At 26.2% G+C, this 14,929-nt stretch overlaps 1 protein-coding gene across 1 annotated transcript in view; it reads right to left on the bottom strand.

The window, feature by feature from the left end:
* Positions 1 to 14,929, bottom strand: part of LOC136081866 (uncharacterized) — a 151,011-nt gene that overhangs the window by 106,953 nt on the left and 29,129 nt on the right. Inside the window, exon 4 of the mRNA XM_065800168.1 lies at positions 3,342 to 3,833. Coding sequence (XP_065656240.1) covers positions 3,342 to 3,833 — 492 coding nt within the window. The remainder of the gene's footprint in view (positions 1 to 3,341; positions 3,834 to 14,929) is intronic.

The raw sequence follows: 14,929 nt of genomic DNA, 5'->3' as shown, positions 1-14,929 counted from the left end.
ACATTAAACAACATTAAACAACAACAGCTGCTCATTGTCGCCTGGTTTGTTTAGCACTCAATGTTGATTTTTTAGCATCTGGTAAGACAGCCCTGTTTTCTGCAACTAAATTTAGCACATACTTTTGCTGCTCTTCATCTTTTGTTAAGACAGCATTAAAGTCTTGTACTAACTTCACCCCTCTTTCGGCGCAATCATTAACAACTTTAAGAGACTTCACTTCTTCTTTAGAGTCGGCATACGACTCATTGTTTTTCCAGTTTGAAGGATCTTCTTCTAGAAAGGAAATGTCAATATTTAAGAAATTAAAAAATGAAAGTGATTTACACGCTACAAAGTCCTCAAGGGATTTACTCATTACATTTGTAATATCTGCTAATTTCTTTGATGGCCTTATATTGTCTACGCATTGATGCTGAAGGGCAGTTATCATTTTTCTTTTAACTTCAATCTCTACATCATCACTAAAAAAGGCCAAAGATATAAGTTCTTTACTTAAATACCATAGTTGCCGCTTCAATGCCTTGGTTGTAGCGGTCGCTATATTTTCATTCATTTCACGATATTCCTCAATATTTTTTAGAAAATCTAAATCATTAAATGGGGCCGAGGCACTGAGTGATGCAGTAAACCACTGTCGAACATATATTAACGCAGCAAACATGCTAATATCTCTTACTGCGTTTATTTCATTTTGCACCATTTTAAACTGATCTCTAAATAACCATATTTTAACTGAATAAATAAGTTTTGCCATCCACCGAGCATGATGGAAGGCTCCAGGTGCTTTAAATCTTATTCAACTAGGAGGTTGCTCTCCTAAATATATTAGACATAATTCAAGAAGTTCTTTATAATCATCTCGTGGTTGTGAGTCTTGCAAACATTTTTTTAAGAAATTAATCATAAACGATTTTTTTTCAATCGAAAAATTTGAAAGATATCTTTCAGCTTCTTCGTCTTGCACTGTTGGGCTAAAATCATCTTTCTTGATATTCTTCCAGGCTTGTTTAAATCGTTTGAAAATAGCAACATCTGGTCCGGACGTTGTTGGAAAATAAATTTTTAACACAAATCCTGCAACAATTTCAGTAATGTGATGACGCAAGCTAAATTCAATAATTCTTTTCCTAGTTTTTCTTCAAGTAAATTACAAGCACCTTTCTCAGATCTTGTATTACTAGCTGTGGTATCAAACAACATGCCACAGATATTATTATTAAGATTCGAAGCGTCCCATTCATGGAGGGAGGCTACAACTGCAGTGCAATGGCTTCTCCTTTTGAATCAGGAAGTTTTGGCACTCCCTGAAGTTTTTCAACACCGCGCCATGTTATTAAAACTGACAAACGCTCAACATTTCCACTTCCATCGATGTCTGCCATCATTTTGCCATCCCAATGAACTACGAGAGGTACATCCGGTTTGAAATTTTCTTTCGTTTCATTATAACGAGTTTCACGATAATCAGTTCTTGCCCTATGAAAAGTAGTAACAGATATAGAGAACTCTTCAATGGGAGCTCCTAAACTTTGCATTGTAGCTGCTATAGTTTGCATTGCCAGACAATTGCTTACTTTTCCTCTATCTAAGGAAGCGACAACTTCATGGGTAATAATTTTTTTTATAAAACGCTTCCTTTTCAGACCGGAGCTTTCTGCAACTTCATCTTTTCCTTTCAAAACTACGATATCATCATGATCGCTATTAGCAGAACTTGAAGGCGAAGTTGAATTCTCAAGAACAACTACTTCTTCAGAGCGTTGTTTCCTTAACGCTTCTTTTTGCAAACGTTTATCCAAACTTATCTCTCTGCAAACTTTATTTTCTTCTTTCTCTGCATCATATTTATCAATGGAACCCAAGACCATGTTTCTATCATCTCGTTGATCTATGAGGAAATCGCGATCTTCAGCAATTTTTATTGAATCAAAAACATTAGTTGGCGCAATATCAAAAAGTTTCATAATTCTCTTTTCAAATTCTGTTACTTTGCTTCTAGACACAGCTGATTTTTTATTTCTGTTTTTTGATAGATCCGTATATTCTTTATGAAATTTTGCAAGCCTTATAACTGCATTATCCTTTCGAATTATAGGAGTTTTAGCTTTTTTCTAAAATTTCACAAGTTGATTTGATAACTGTTACCAAACTTTCATGTATACTCAATCCTTTCACCTCATGGTGGAAGAAAAAACATTTTAATACTTCCAAAATCGTTGGAAGCTTAAGATGGGAAAGCATTGATATTGGTTGACCAATTAACCATTTTGCTGTAGAACTGCGTTTTGACTTTGCGACTGCAGCCGTTTTAAATTTTCTTTAATACAGTGTATGAATGAAATTAAATTTTGTTGTCACCTATATTTCCAAACAAAATTAGTTTCGTTGAAACTCGCAATTATATCACTTTCTTAAAATACTGTAATTAATATTATTAGTCAAGCAAAATAGATAAACTATTGTAATTTTATTTCAGGAATCACAACACTCTCGATAAAGTCTCCAACTGAACTAAACCATATAATAAACCAATATAATAAAATATTATGAAATTTGGCTTAGTTTGCAATTTATTTTGCCGCTTTAATATGCATTTAAAAAGGAAATGTTATTTAACAAAAATTGTTATGTGTAATAAAAGCTTTACTTTCGTTTTTATTTTATTAAAATCGAACGGTAAATAACCGAAATGTGCACAGAAAACGAAGGTCAATATTTTACTGAACTTTTGAAAATTCCAATTTTAGAGGGGTATAAAGATCGCCCCAGCGCGACCTCTAAATATTAACCGATTTGGCTGATTTTTTTGGTACAATGTTTGCTTTCATAAATGAACACATTTAGACCTTACGAATAACAAAAAGTAAAAAAAAAAAGTTTTTTGGTCATTTTTCGATCACCCTAATATATATATATATATGTATATATAAATATATATATATATATAGCATAGTTATTATAAATTTATGTATATATATATATATATATATATATATATATATATATATATATATATATATATATATATATATATATGTATAGCATAGTTATTATAAATTTATGTATATATATATATATATATATATATATATATATATATATATATATATATATATATATATATATATATATATATATATATATATATATATATACATTATATACATATATATCATATTTAATATATATTCACATATTCAAGAAAAGAATGCAAAATTTATTTTTATTGTGCTTATTATTAACGTTATTACAAAATTATATACTTATTTAGAAACTATTATACTATAAATCATAAGAAATAATATATTTTTAATAAAGAAGGAGTTAACATTTCTTACCAGGTTTTCCATTAAAAATTTGAAGATCAGATAAAGTACCATTTTGTGTTGGATACCATGGATCAGAGGCATAGACCATCATATTTTTGAAATCCCTTGCATCAGAATTTTCAACTCTGTGAATATTTATACCATTTATATCAATTGAAAAAAAATATTTACCATTATTTATGTTTTGATATATTCGAACGTTGGACCATTCACCCGACTTAATTGATGCTGGCGTGTCAAAGTAGTAAATGTTGTCTCCATTCACTGCAGCATAAATACGAAGTCTACCTGAACCATCATTATGAAACCACACACCAGGGTTTCTGTCGCCATAAGTGTTCATATTTTCACCCAACGTTAAATGAATAACATTTTTGAAACCAATTGAGTAAGTTTCAGGTTTTATATTAAATGAGACAAAGTATTCCTTTTTTAAAACGTTCAGTGTGCCAATTAATGAGTTTTCAATCGGTGAAAATTCTTTATTTATGTTTATATAATCTAAATAAAGAAAAAAACTTATTCTGACTGATAAATAATTGGCAGTATAAACATTTTTTTTCAAATTTAAAATACCCGTAGTGTTTTTAAAAACGTTTTTTTTACCTTTATAAACAAAATTTCAAAAATATAAAAACAAAATTCTGAATTAAAAGTATTAATAATTTAAAGTAAAAGCTCTTAAGATTTTTTAACTCAACGTCTTTAATCTACTTTTTTCACGTAAAATTGATATAGTGATCTGTTAAAGTACAGTGCTATAATGATAGTTAAAAAAAACACTGGCAAGATTTATAAAGTTTATTTTACATGAAAGAATATGCATAAACTATAAACATGTTTTTTTTTGTTTCTTTCAACAAATTACTTTGTTCAAAATTTTGAAATTAGTCTTAAATTGTATTTTTAATTTTCGGAAGCACTGCTAATCCCCTGTTTTTAATTATTAATTTATCTTAACTTTTAGTTATATCACTTTTATTTATTGTAACTATATGAAGTTAAACAGTTACTTATGCAGTGTTTTAAAATAAAGTTTGTTTGATTAATTGAACCTGTTATTTTAAAAAATACACAAGTTCAAAACTTTTAAAAGTTAAGTTTTAATTTTTTATATAATATTTATTTATTTTATTTAATTTATTATTATTTTTTAAATTATGTACTATTTAAGTTATTATTTATTTAATTATTTATTTTAATTAAAATTTATAAATCAAAATTAAAAATATCTGTATGATTTGTTTTTTTAAAAAAAAAATAAAACCTACTTAAGTTATATACGTTCTTTATTTATCTACTCCTATAATTAATTTCTCTTGCAGCGTAGACATTAGTTTAATAAAAATCATGTTTTTGTTGATTTTAAAAAGTTTTAACAAATAGACTTGTATCCTCTTCGAAATGAGAGGTTCAATTGTTAAGTTGTTTTCAAGTTGCAGCTTGTATTTTTCTGTTTAGATACGAAGATAACGATGACATGAAGTTGCCATTTACATAAGTTTTAAATGCATTATTGTTAGGTAATAAAACAAGATATGTTTTAGGGATGGCTCTTTTACTGTTTTTTTTTTTTTGGTTATACGAGTAAGTTAATTTTTATGAAAATTTCCATAAAAATTAACTTACTCGTTTACATTTACGTAAATATAATAAATTTAAAGCAACTTTTACTTTATAATGTTAGCTTTTTTACTTTCAAAGGTAAGTTATGTAAAAGAACATAACATAACATTGTAGATAGTAATATACAATACTAAAATAATAATTATAAAATTTGTTACAATCAACTAAGTTAATTAACAATATACACATGCAAATGTGTTGTTATTTATTTTATATTGTAGCATAATGACATGTTCTATTATGAGTCTACGCTTTTTTCCAGAGTTTAAGACGTTCATTATTTGTTAAATTTTATTGTTATATATTTGACAGCACTGCCAATTATATAGTAACACTTGGTAATAACAAATTTTCAATACAAAATTTATTTATATTTACATCATTGGGCCCGCAAGCTTTATTTACTGTTACTAATTGTATATTTACATTTTAAAATAACAGATCATTGGAACTTTTTGAATTTTTTGAACGAAGTTAAATTATATAACATCTTTTAGAAACTTTGGGTCTGCTTATTTGTGTTTTTTAAATACTAAGGTAGGCCTAATTTTATGAATGTGTTTAAACTTTTATTGTAAACTTATACAAACTAAAATATTTTAGCAACATTCTTCAATGGTCTTGTAAAAGTCTGAGATATAATGTCAAGGTCTTTTTTTTCCTAGGTTTTCTAAGTTTATAATTGCCATTTAAATTGCAAAGCAATGAAGCTTGTGTGATGGCAATAACCAACTCTTAACAGTAAAAAAAATGACGTAACTAAGTATAACATAAATTTGTTGAAAAGGTAAACATCATTTTTATTTCTTTAATATTTAGGCAACAATTTTCATTGTTTTGGTGGCTAATACTTTTGTTTATTATTTTCAGTTTGCACCATTGTTTTCAGACGGTAAATAAATTAAAATTTTATTTCTAAAAGAAGTAGAATGCGACATTCAAAAAGTGACTTTTGGATCAAGTCTGAATATTTGTTAAAAACCCAATTGTAAAGTAAAACCGCTGCTATAGCCAAGCCCTTAACTCTATCTCTCTAAATGTATATCTGTCAAAGATCAATCTTCAAATTTGTGACATTTCCCTGTATTAAAGAAATATGTTATGGCTTTACCTGAATATTTGGTATCTATAGTTTTTTTCAAATAAAACTGCAAATAATTATATTGACTTTTTTTCTAAGCCTAATGTAAAATAATATTGAATTTATATTTTACATTAAAATAAATATAATATGACATCTATCGATTTCACCAAAAATGTTTATTTATACATTATAACTTAACTTTACTAAATAAATAGAAAGTTATTTAAATTTTTAATTATAAATCTTATGATTATAAGATATTATTTATAAAAATATATTTAGTTAAAATAATAATAATAAAACATTTTTTTATTAAAATATAGTCAAATGAATCAATTAGAGCGGAAGTATTATGATAACAAGTTTTGAGATCAGAATGATATCAATGCATGATTTTATTTTGATATCATATTGACATCATAAACGTCTCATTTAATGATACCTTATATATCATTATTTGATATCATTATGGTATCAAATTCCTGATTGGGTAGTTAAAGATGCTGTTGATCAAATAATTCTAATTGGTTTGATGATAAAAGAAATCACCATACTTTCAAGTTATAAAACCTTTTCACAGTGCTTTTGACGTGGTATAATACCACATAATACCACTCGTATTTGAATCAATTTAAAATTAAATCTTGAATTTTGTTTAATTTATAATTTCATGGATAGTAAATTTTATAACCATTATTTTTAATTATGTTCAGAAAATAAAAGAATTTAAAGTTTTTGATATTTATGGGATATTTCTTAGTATTTTATTTTGGAAAATTATTTCTTTTTCTCTAAAATAACGTACTAAAACAGGAGATCATAGTATTTCAGCTACTTATACAATAATTTTTAAAGTTTATTTCAAAAGTTACTAGACTGAAATTGTGAACTAAAATAAACTTGGCGATATGACTGCTTTTGCCTTCTTCTTGCTTCCGCCATTTGTATATTTTGAAAAAGAAAAGTAACTATTTGTAACGGCATATTAGGAAAAATAAGATAAAAAATATATATAGCTGCATTAAAGAATGTCTTTATGCAATAAAATAAAAACAATAATCAATGACCAAATTAACTTTGAAAAAAAATTTAATTTCATAATATTGTTTGAAAAATACGAATGATCATACAGACAAGTAAGCGTCATTTGATTACTTATTGACGAAAAAAGGGTTAAAATAACTTTCGCTCCAAACTTTTGAATGGGAAACAGAGTTTGATTGTCAAACAAACTTATAACTTAATTAAGGCTAATATTTTAAAACCCCGATATAATTGTGGAGGTTGTATAAAGTTTATATGGTCATAGGTTTTGAACGCTAAGAGACTTTTGTATGAAATTAGAGACTTGTTAATTAAATTGAATTTTAAAATTTGAAAAAAAATGTATATATAATTGTTATAAACTTGTCGCTGTCACACTAATTGCTTGGAAGGGACGTAAACATTTTCGGTATTTATTGCTAACAGACTACGAATAAGGCAATATTTTTGCAAAGCATTTATTTTGCATATAGGTGAACCTATAAATCTTTTGTGTTTGCTCCATGTCGTTACATTAAGTTAAAATCTTAAACAAAAACAAAAAGCTTGCTGCTGGTCTGATTTTATTTGTGTAATTGGAATCTAGTGATTTAAATATTGCAAATTTCATTTAAAACAAATTTAAAAAAACTTAAAATAAGTTTTAATGAAAATTTAAAATCAAAAAAAAAAAAATAATTATTTGATCATATAAAAACACTTTTCAAAAAGTTCATTATATAGAACAAGGTGGGAAAAAGTTAACAGATGACACAAGACGTTTAAACGTTGTTATTAATTATTAATAACACTTATTATTAATTTTTCTTTACATCTTAAACGCGTCTTTTACTCATAAGTAGCTACCAGCTAGATATTCGCTAGCTAGTTGATAGCTCATTTCCCACCGGCAACACACAGGGAATTTTTCACAATCGACCATATAGTTTCAAATTAATTTTTTTTTCAGTAAAATACTTTTACTTTTATAGATTTAACTTTTTTATTATTATTGTTAATCTCGATGTTATTTACATCAGTAAAAAGGTGTGAAAATTTAACTTTGAATTTGCTTTAAAAGACTGTCTGATTTAATTTTCTTGCTTTAGAAATGGTTCTGCATTTTTCAATTTTTTTTTTTAATTTTGTATTTTGTATTTTGTTTTATTCAGCATGATCGTTGTTAAAAACCAATCAATCTAAAATTAAAGTTATTTCGCAAGTGACTAACTAGAAAAATAGTTGCATGAAATAAACTTATAGAAATTATTTCATACCATGGAACAGTTTTATGAATAGCTATTAAAAAAGAATAATTTTCATTTTTGTTACAGTTGTTAGCAACAACCATGCTGAATAAGAAAAGCGAAAAGCAGCAGCATTTCGACAAATATGCTCGACCCCTAAACTATTATGAGTACCACTAACCTATATCCTCCCAAAAAAAAAAGTAAATACAAAAACAAATAAATCATAAAAATGCCTCTGTTTTTTTTTTTTAGTTTTATTTTGTCAATTTGCACGTATTTATTCTTAAGATCTAATAAATAAATGTACAGGGTGCGGAAAAAGTTCCCCGTACAAAAATATAAACAGCAAAAACAACAAAAGTTCCTGTACAAGACGAGAAAAAAATTACAGTTTAATTTTAAACAAAACGATACTAAAAAATACTAAAAGAATACGAAGGAATACAAAAGAATACTAAAAGCACACTATATATTAAAAAAAAAATGCCATTCAGATAATTTTTTTAAATTATACTTTTGTACGGAACTTTTTCCGCACCCTGTATATGCAATCTGAGAAGGGCAAATAAAATCTGAAAAATTTAAAATGAATCTGAAAAAAAAAATGATAAGAAAATAAAAAGTTACTAAGTTTGAAAAAAAAATTATAAAGTTTGTAAAAAAGAAAAATATTTTTAACAACAAAAATAAAAAAAATTAACAAATAGGTACTTACTCGTACCGTATTTAACTTAAATATAAAAATAACGTACTATGTAACGTAAATATAAAAATATACAAATCGGTATATAAAGGTATGCATATTCAATAGAATACGTAAAATATATTTATATATATTTAAATTTTTTGAAGAGATATAAGATTTATGAAGATTCTAAACATTTTCAAGATATAAATTCATCTATTTATATTTTTTATACAAAATTAAAACAGACAAAAACAACAAGAGAGGTTCATCATAAAATAAAATTATTTTTTTTTATTAAAAAATTGCAATAAATAAATGAATGCTTTGTTTAAATTTAGTAAGTGTTTTTTTTTTTATAGTTCTTTTAAATATATCAATAGATTTTATTTTTTCATATTTTTGTCAAGAACGGAGTTCCACAAGCGTGGTCACTGACATGTAAATAATTTCTTCTTGATTTCTATATTAGTTAAAGAAAACTAAAAAAAACCAAGATAAGCTAAAGTGGACAAGATTTACCTCCAGCAGCAAATTATGGCTAATGTTAACTAATATAGCAATCAAAAAAAAATTGAATGTAAGGCATATTTTAAAATCTTTGCTTTACTCGGAGTTTTATCACAACTATATTTCTAAATGCTAGCAATCGTATTTAGTTTGAAATAATAACATTATTTACAAATTACTAATATATAATAATTATAGAACTATATTATATAATACAGTTTGTACTATTATAAATAAATTGAATATGGTTTGTGTTGAAATTACGAGTAGAGCATAGTATGGGTAAAACTCAAATTTTTCTGTTTAAAAATTTTTGTCATTTGTTTTAAATTGTTACTTGTTTTATTGTAAGTTATTTTATAGTTTGAATTTAGCCCTATAATATGACTAATTTTGAAAAAAAAAAAAAGTTTTAAATGATGTTAGCATAAAATCATTTCACTATATTTCTTATAATATTTTCACGCAAAAAAATTTGTTTAAATCGCGTATGTTTTTACGCACACCTCAATACTTTGCTATGGTTACTCATACTATGATAATACTATATTATACTAAATCTTTCTAATTATATTTCAGTAAACAGAATGTTAAGATATAAAATAGATCATCTATTATTTGGGTGTTTAAAACCGCTCTACGTTATTAAGATTTATTTCCTCATTTATAAACAATTTACAATTTTCTTGTTTTACAATTTTCAACAATAAAATTTAAATAAAAAAAAATTACTAACGACAGGAGCAAGTAGAAGACAGAAGTCTTGTCACCAAGCCCCTATAGTAAGCGTAAAATATTTTTGACAAATTTCTCGTTATATAAATTTACAAATTCTTGTTATATAAAACATGTTAATACATAATTACAATAAGACATAAGATTAATTATTTGCTGTTTATAAAATAAATAGATAAAGTTAGAACTATTACATTTTTTTTATTTTTTTATTTTACTTAAAATTACTAAAATATGTTTTTGTCCGTTAATTCAAGTAAACACTGTTTAACTTTATTTTTAAAACAACTTATTGAAGTAATAATTTTCACATTTTCATCAAGAACTATGTTCCACAGATGCAGTCCTTTATATGAAATTAAGTAATCGGATATTTTAAGAGTTGACTTACGTAAACTGAAGTTAGTTACAAAGTGCCTCGTTAAGTATTTATAATTAACTTTTAGAAATCGGTGATTAAAGAATTTTGGAAACATTTCATTTTGATATTAAAACATGAGTAACAAGTTTTGGAACAGGTATAACTCATAGATATTAAGAGCTTTAATTTCCGGAATAACAGCTTGGAGTATTTATGCAGATAGATATAATTCTACTCGCTTATTTTGGTTAATTAGATATATTTTTCAATGCTGAACGACAAGTACTTGCCAAAACAATATTACAATAGCTTATGAAGCTATGGATAAAAGAGTAATATAATTGTTTTTTATTTAGCATAATATGATTTTTCCAATTAAGATATTCATCAAATATTATTCCTAAGATTTTAAGTGAAGCATCTCTGTTTACTAAATTGTTATTTATTTAATATATTTAGCTGAGGAAGTTACAGAGGCAAGTCATCGGATTTAGATTGGTGATGAAATAAAATATACTTAGTTTTACTGATATTCAAAAAGAGTTTGACTGATTTGATTTGAACCAGTCAAAAAGGTTTTCCAGCTCATGATTTACTGTAGTGAAAAATGTTTTTATATTGGAATGGGTAGTAAAAGCATTAGTTTCATCAGCATAATGAACAAAGTTAAACATGTTTAAGGATAGATATATATCATATACGTAAATTATAAACATTAAGGAAGTGAAGAACTTGAGGGACTCCACAGCTTATTGTTTCTAACAGTGTACACGTTGAATCATAATACACTCCTTGTTTCCTATTTTTAAGGTAACTTTGTGGCCGTTTTAAGTTGCTATTTAATACTTTATATATTTCTAGTTTGCACAAGAGAACTTCATGATCAACAGTGTCAAAAGCTTTTGACAAGTCGCTGAACTAGCCGAGAGTATAACTTGTTTTAACAAACTTTTGGATGAATAAGGTTTTTAATCTTTCATGAAAGCAACATAGCCTGTTTGTTTTACACAGTTTAAGTTGCATGAAAATAGACGTCAATACGACAACCGTTGGACTGCGTTATAGACGTGTGAAATATACCATCCATTGATAAAATCCGAAGGGTATGGTTCAAGTGAAATTAAAAGATTGCAGCCTCTATACTGCATGGTGAAAAAAACGGGGAATTTATTATCATAACGTATTTAATTACAGTATATCTAAAGTTAGATTTCGTATTTGTTGGTTATTTTTGGTTAAACTTATGTAGAATAAAGTTCTCATCGAATAACTGATGTAGAAACATGCTGTTGAAGAAAAAAATTAGATAGTGCTTTTACTATTTTATATATATTTATATGTATATATATATATATATATATATATATATATATATATATATATATATATATATTAGTATGCATATATATATATATAATTATATATATATATATAAATATGCATATATATATATATACATATATACATGTACATATATATATATATATATATATATATATATACATACATATATATATATATATATATATATATATATATATGTATGTATATATATATATATATATATGTATGTATATATGTAATATATATATATATATATATATATATATATATATATATATATATATATATTTAACATATTTGTATATACTATATATATAATATAAGTATATATATTATATATAAAATATATATATATAATATATATATATAATATAATATATATATAATATATATATATATATATATATATATATATATATATATATATATATATATATATATATATATATATATATATATATATATATATATATATATATATATATATTACTTTCAAGCATAACTCTCTTGATATAACTTTAATTGATGATCCTAATCGTACATATGCAGTAGAAATAGGCCCTCATATCGGATCTGCGGAGCGAAATCAGTTCCACAAGACACTGTTGTGGAAATATCGAGTTAAGGATCCATACTGTTCACAAAACAATCAAAGAATTTTGCAATCAATAATATTAATTGGCATTCGAACTTCTGTGATAAAGCCGCTAGCAAATATTATAATATTTTCATTGTCTTTTACAAAAAACTAGTTCGTTCCCATGAAATCCCTCTCCACCCTCGACTAGTTCAAACTAGTACCCAGATGGATGAAAAAAGATATTAAAAAAGCTTCAAAATATAAATTATGCATTTTCAAGAAGATGATTTGCAGCATCCAAATTAAATAATGGTAAGTTTAAACTTAAACAATGTAAATTAGGTAAACAAACAATGTGAATTAATTTAAAAATTAGGAAGTATAGCAGTTTTACAATATAAAGAAATAAATTCAATGAATTTCCCATACATCTCCCATAGCCTGGACCTGTCTATAAGAGCGTCAAGGTCATTTTGAACTGATATGATATCAATAATGTTTTTGATCGTTGCAACGAGCTGCCTATCATCTGCAAAAACTTACAAAAGTTCTAGACTATTTCTGGCATGTCATTTATATATATCAAAAACAGCCAATTTATATATATCAAAAACAGACCAATAACCAATCCTTGTGATACCCCACTAGTTAACTTTGCCCAGTCAGAACACACACCACCCAAGACTACTCGCTGTCGTCTACTTTTTGAAAAATCAGAAATACAAGAATTTAATTTTACATCAAACCCATAGCCATTAAGTTTTATATTCCGTAGTTCGTGACTCTGTCAAAAGCTTTGATAAAGTCTAGTAAGATTAGGACAGCTATAAAGTTATGGTTTAGTGCCCCTGAATTTATATCTAACACCTCTAAGTGGTTTGTGACATAAGAGATACCACTAACAAATCCCTGCTGGTAAATAGATAGTAGTTTGAGTTTAGTAAGGTGCTCCGTCGTGTATTCTTTCACTAATCTCTACATTATCTTACTTGCAATTGAAGTCAACGAGATCGGACGATATTTTACTGGTTTAAGTTTACATCCTTTCTTGAAGATGGGTGAGATGTTTGCATCGTTCCATAGCGAGAAAACAATACTTGTTTTAAAAGATTTGATAAATCTATAAGATAATGGAAAACTCAGGTTCTTATAACATTTTGAAAGAACAAAATGATGTAACTGGTCTACTCCTGGCGGTTTTGGTTTGGCTAAATTGCACAGTAGAGTGGCTACTTCAGTATTACTAACTAGAATTTTACTATCAACATAAGATAAAGTTTGAGTTTTTGGTTTGAAATCTGGCATTAATGTTCTGTTATTGATTTGAGTAAAGGCTTTAGGGAACTAATGGTTTAAATAATGAGTGATATCTTTTTTCTCTGTGATTTTTTTCCTGTCAGCGTCAAATATTGCCTTAGTGGCAGTTTCAACTTTTTTTTTGTTGATGTAAGAGTATAGAACTTTAGGATTTTGTTTTGCATGGATTGAAATACTTTCTTTATATAGTAAAACTACATTGTTTGTTGAATACAGTTTAAGCTTATCTTTATTTAATTTAGATGATCACCTTTATTTAACTTAGATGCTACAATCATTTTTTTGAAAATCTATAAATCTTTTTATAAGCTAATTTGATATTTTTTTTATCCATATTGGTACCGATTCGGATGATTCGAGGTGGAGAGGGATTTCAAGGGAACAAACTTCTTAACTAGTTAATTATAAAAGACAGTTAAGTTATTATAATATTGGTTAGCGTCTTAGTCACAGAAGTTCGTATGCCAATTAATGTCATTAATTGTAAATTTCTTTGATTATTTTGTGAACAGGAAGAATCCTTAACTAATTATTTTTACAACAGTGTTTTGTGGAACTGATTTCGCTTCGTGGATCCGGTATGGGGCCTATATCTACGGCATATGTACAATCAGGATCATCAATTAGAGTTATATCATGAGAGTTATAATTAAAAGTAGGTTTGTAAACTGCTTGTAATAAAAAATAGTCGTTTATAGTTTCTAAAAAATCTCGGCTTGAAACTCGTTCTTTACCACAACACATACCACCTATATCATCCCAAAAGATATTAGGGTAGTTTAGATCAGCCATTATTAATAATTTAGTTAAGTTTTTTCCATCTACTAATCTATGCGCTTCTCTAATTGAGTCATTAAATATTTTGTTAGGTCATATCAAGCATAAGGGTGTCTGTATAAAAACCAACTAAAATAGAATTTGAACCAATGCTGAATTTGCATCAAATTTGCTCACTTTATAAGTAGAAAGAATCAATCTCATGAGATAAAAGATTATTTTGCACATGGCTTCTCCACCGACATTAATAGTCCTTCTATTTTGAACTAGGATGTCTAGTTTTCTATATTGCGTTCAGAGGTACT

This window comes from Hydra vulgaris, chromosome 06, assembly GCF_038396675.1.
Source record: "Hydra vulgaris chromosome 06, alternate assembly HydraT2T_AEP".
In the NCBI taxonomy this organism is placed as follows: domain Eukaryota; kingdom Metazoa; phylum Cnidaria; class Hydrozoa; order Anthoathecata; family Hydridae; genus Hydra; species Hydra vulgaris.
Note: the sequence above shows the minus strand (reverse complement) of the source record. Positions and strands in the feature narration are given on the sequence as shown.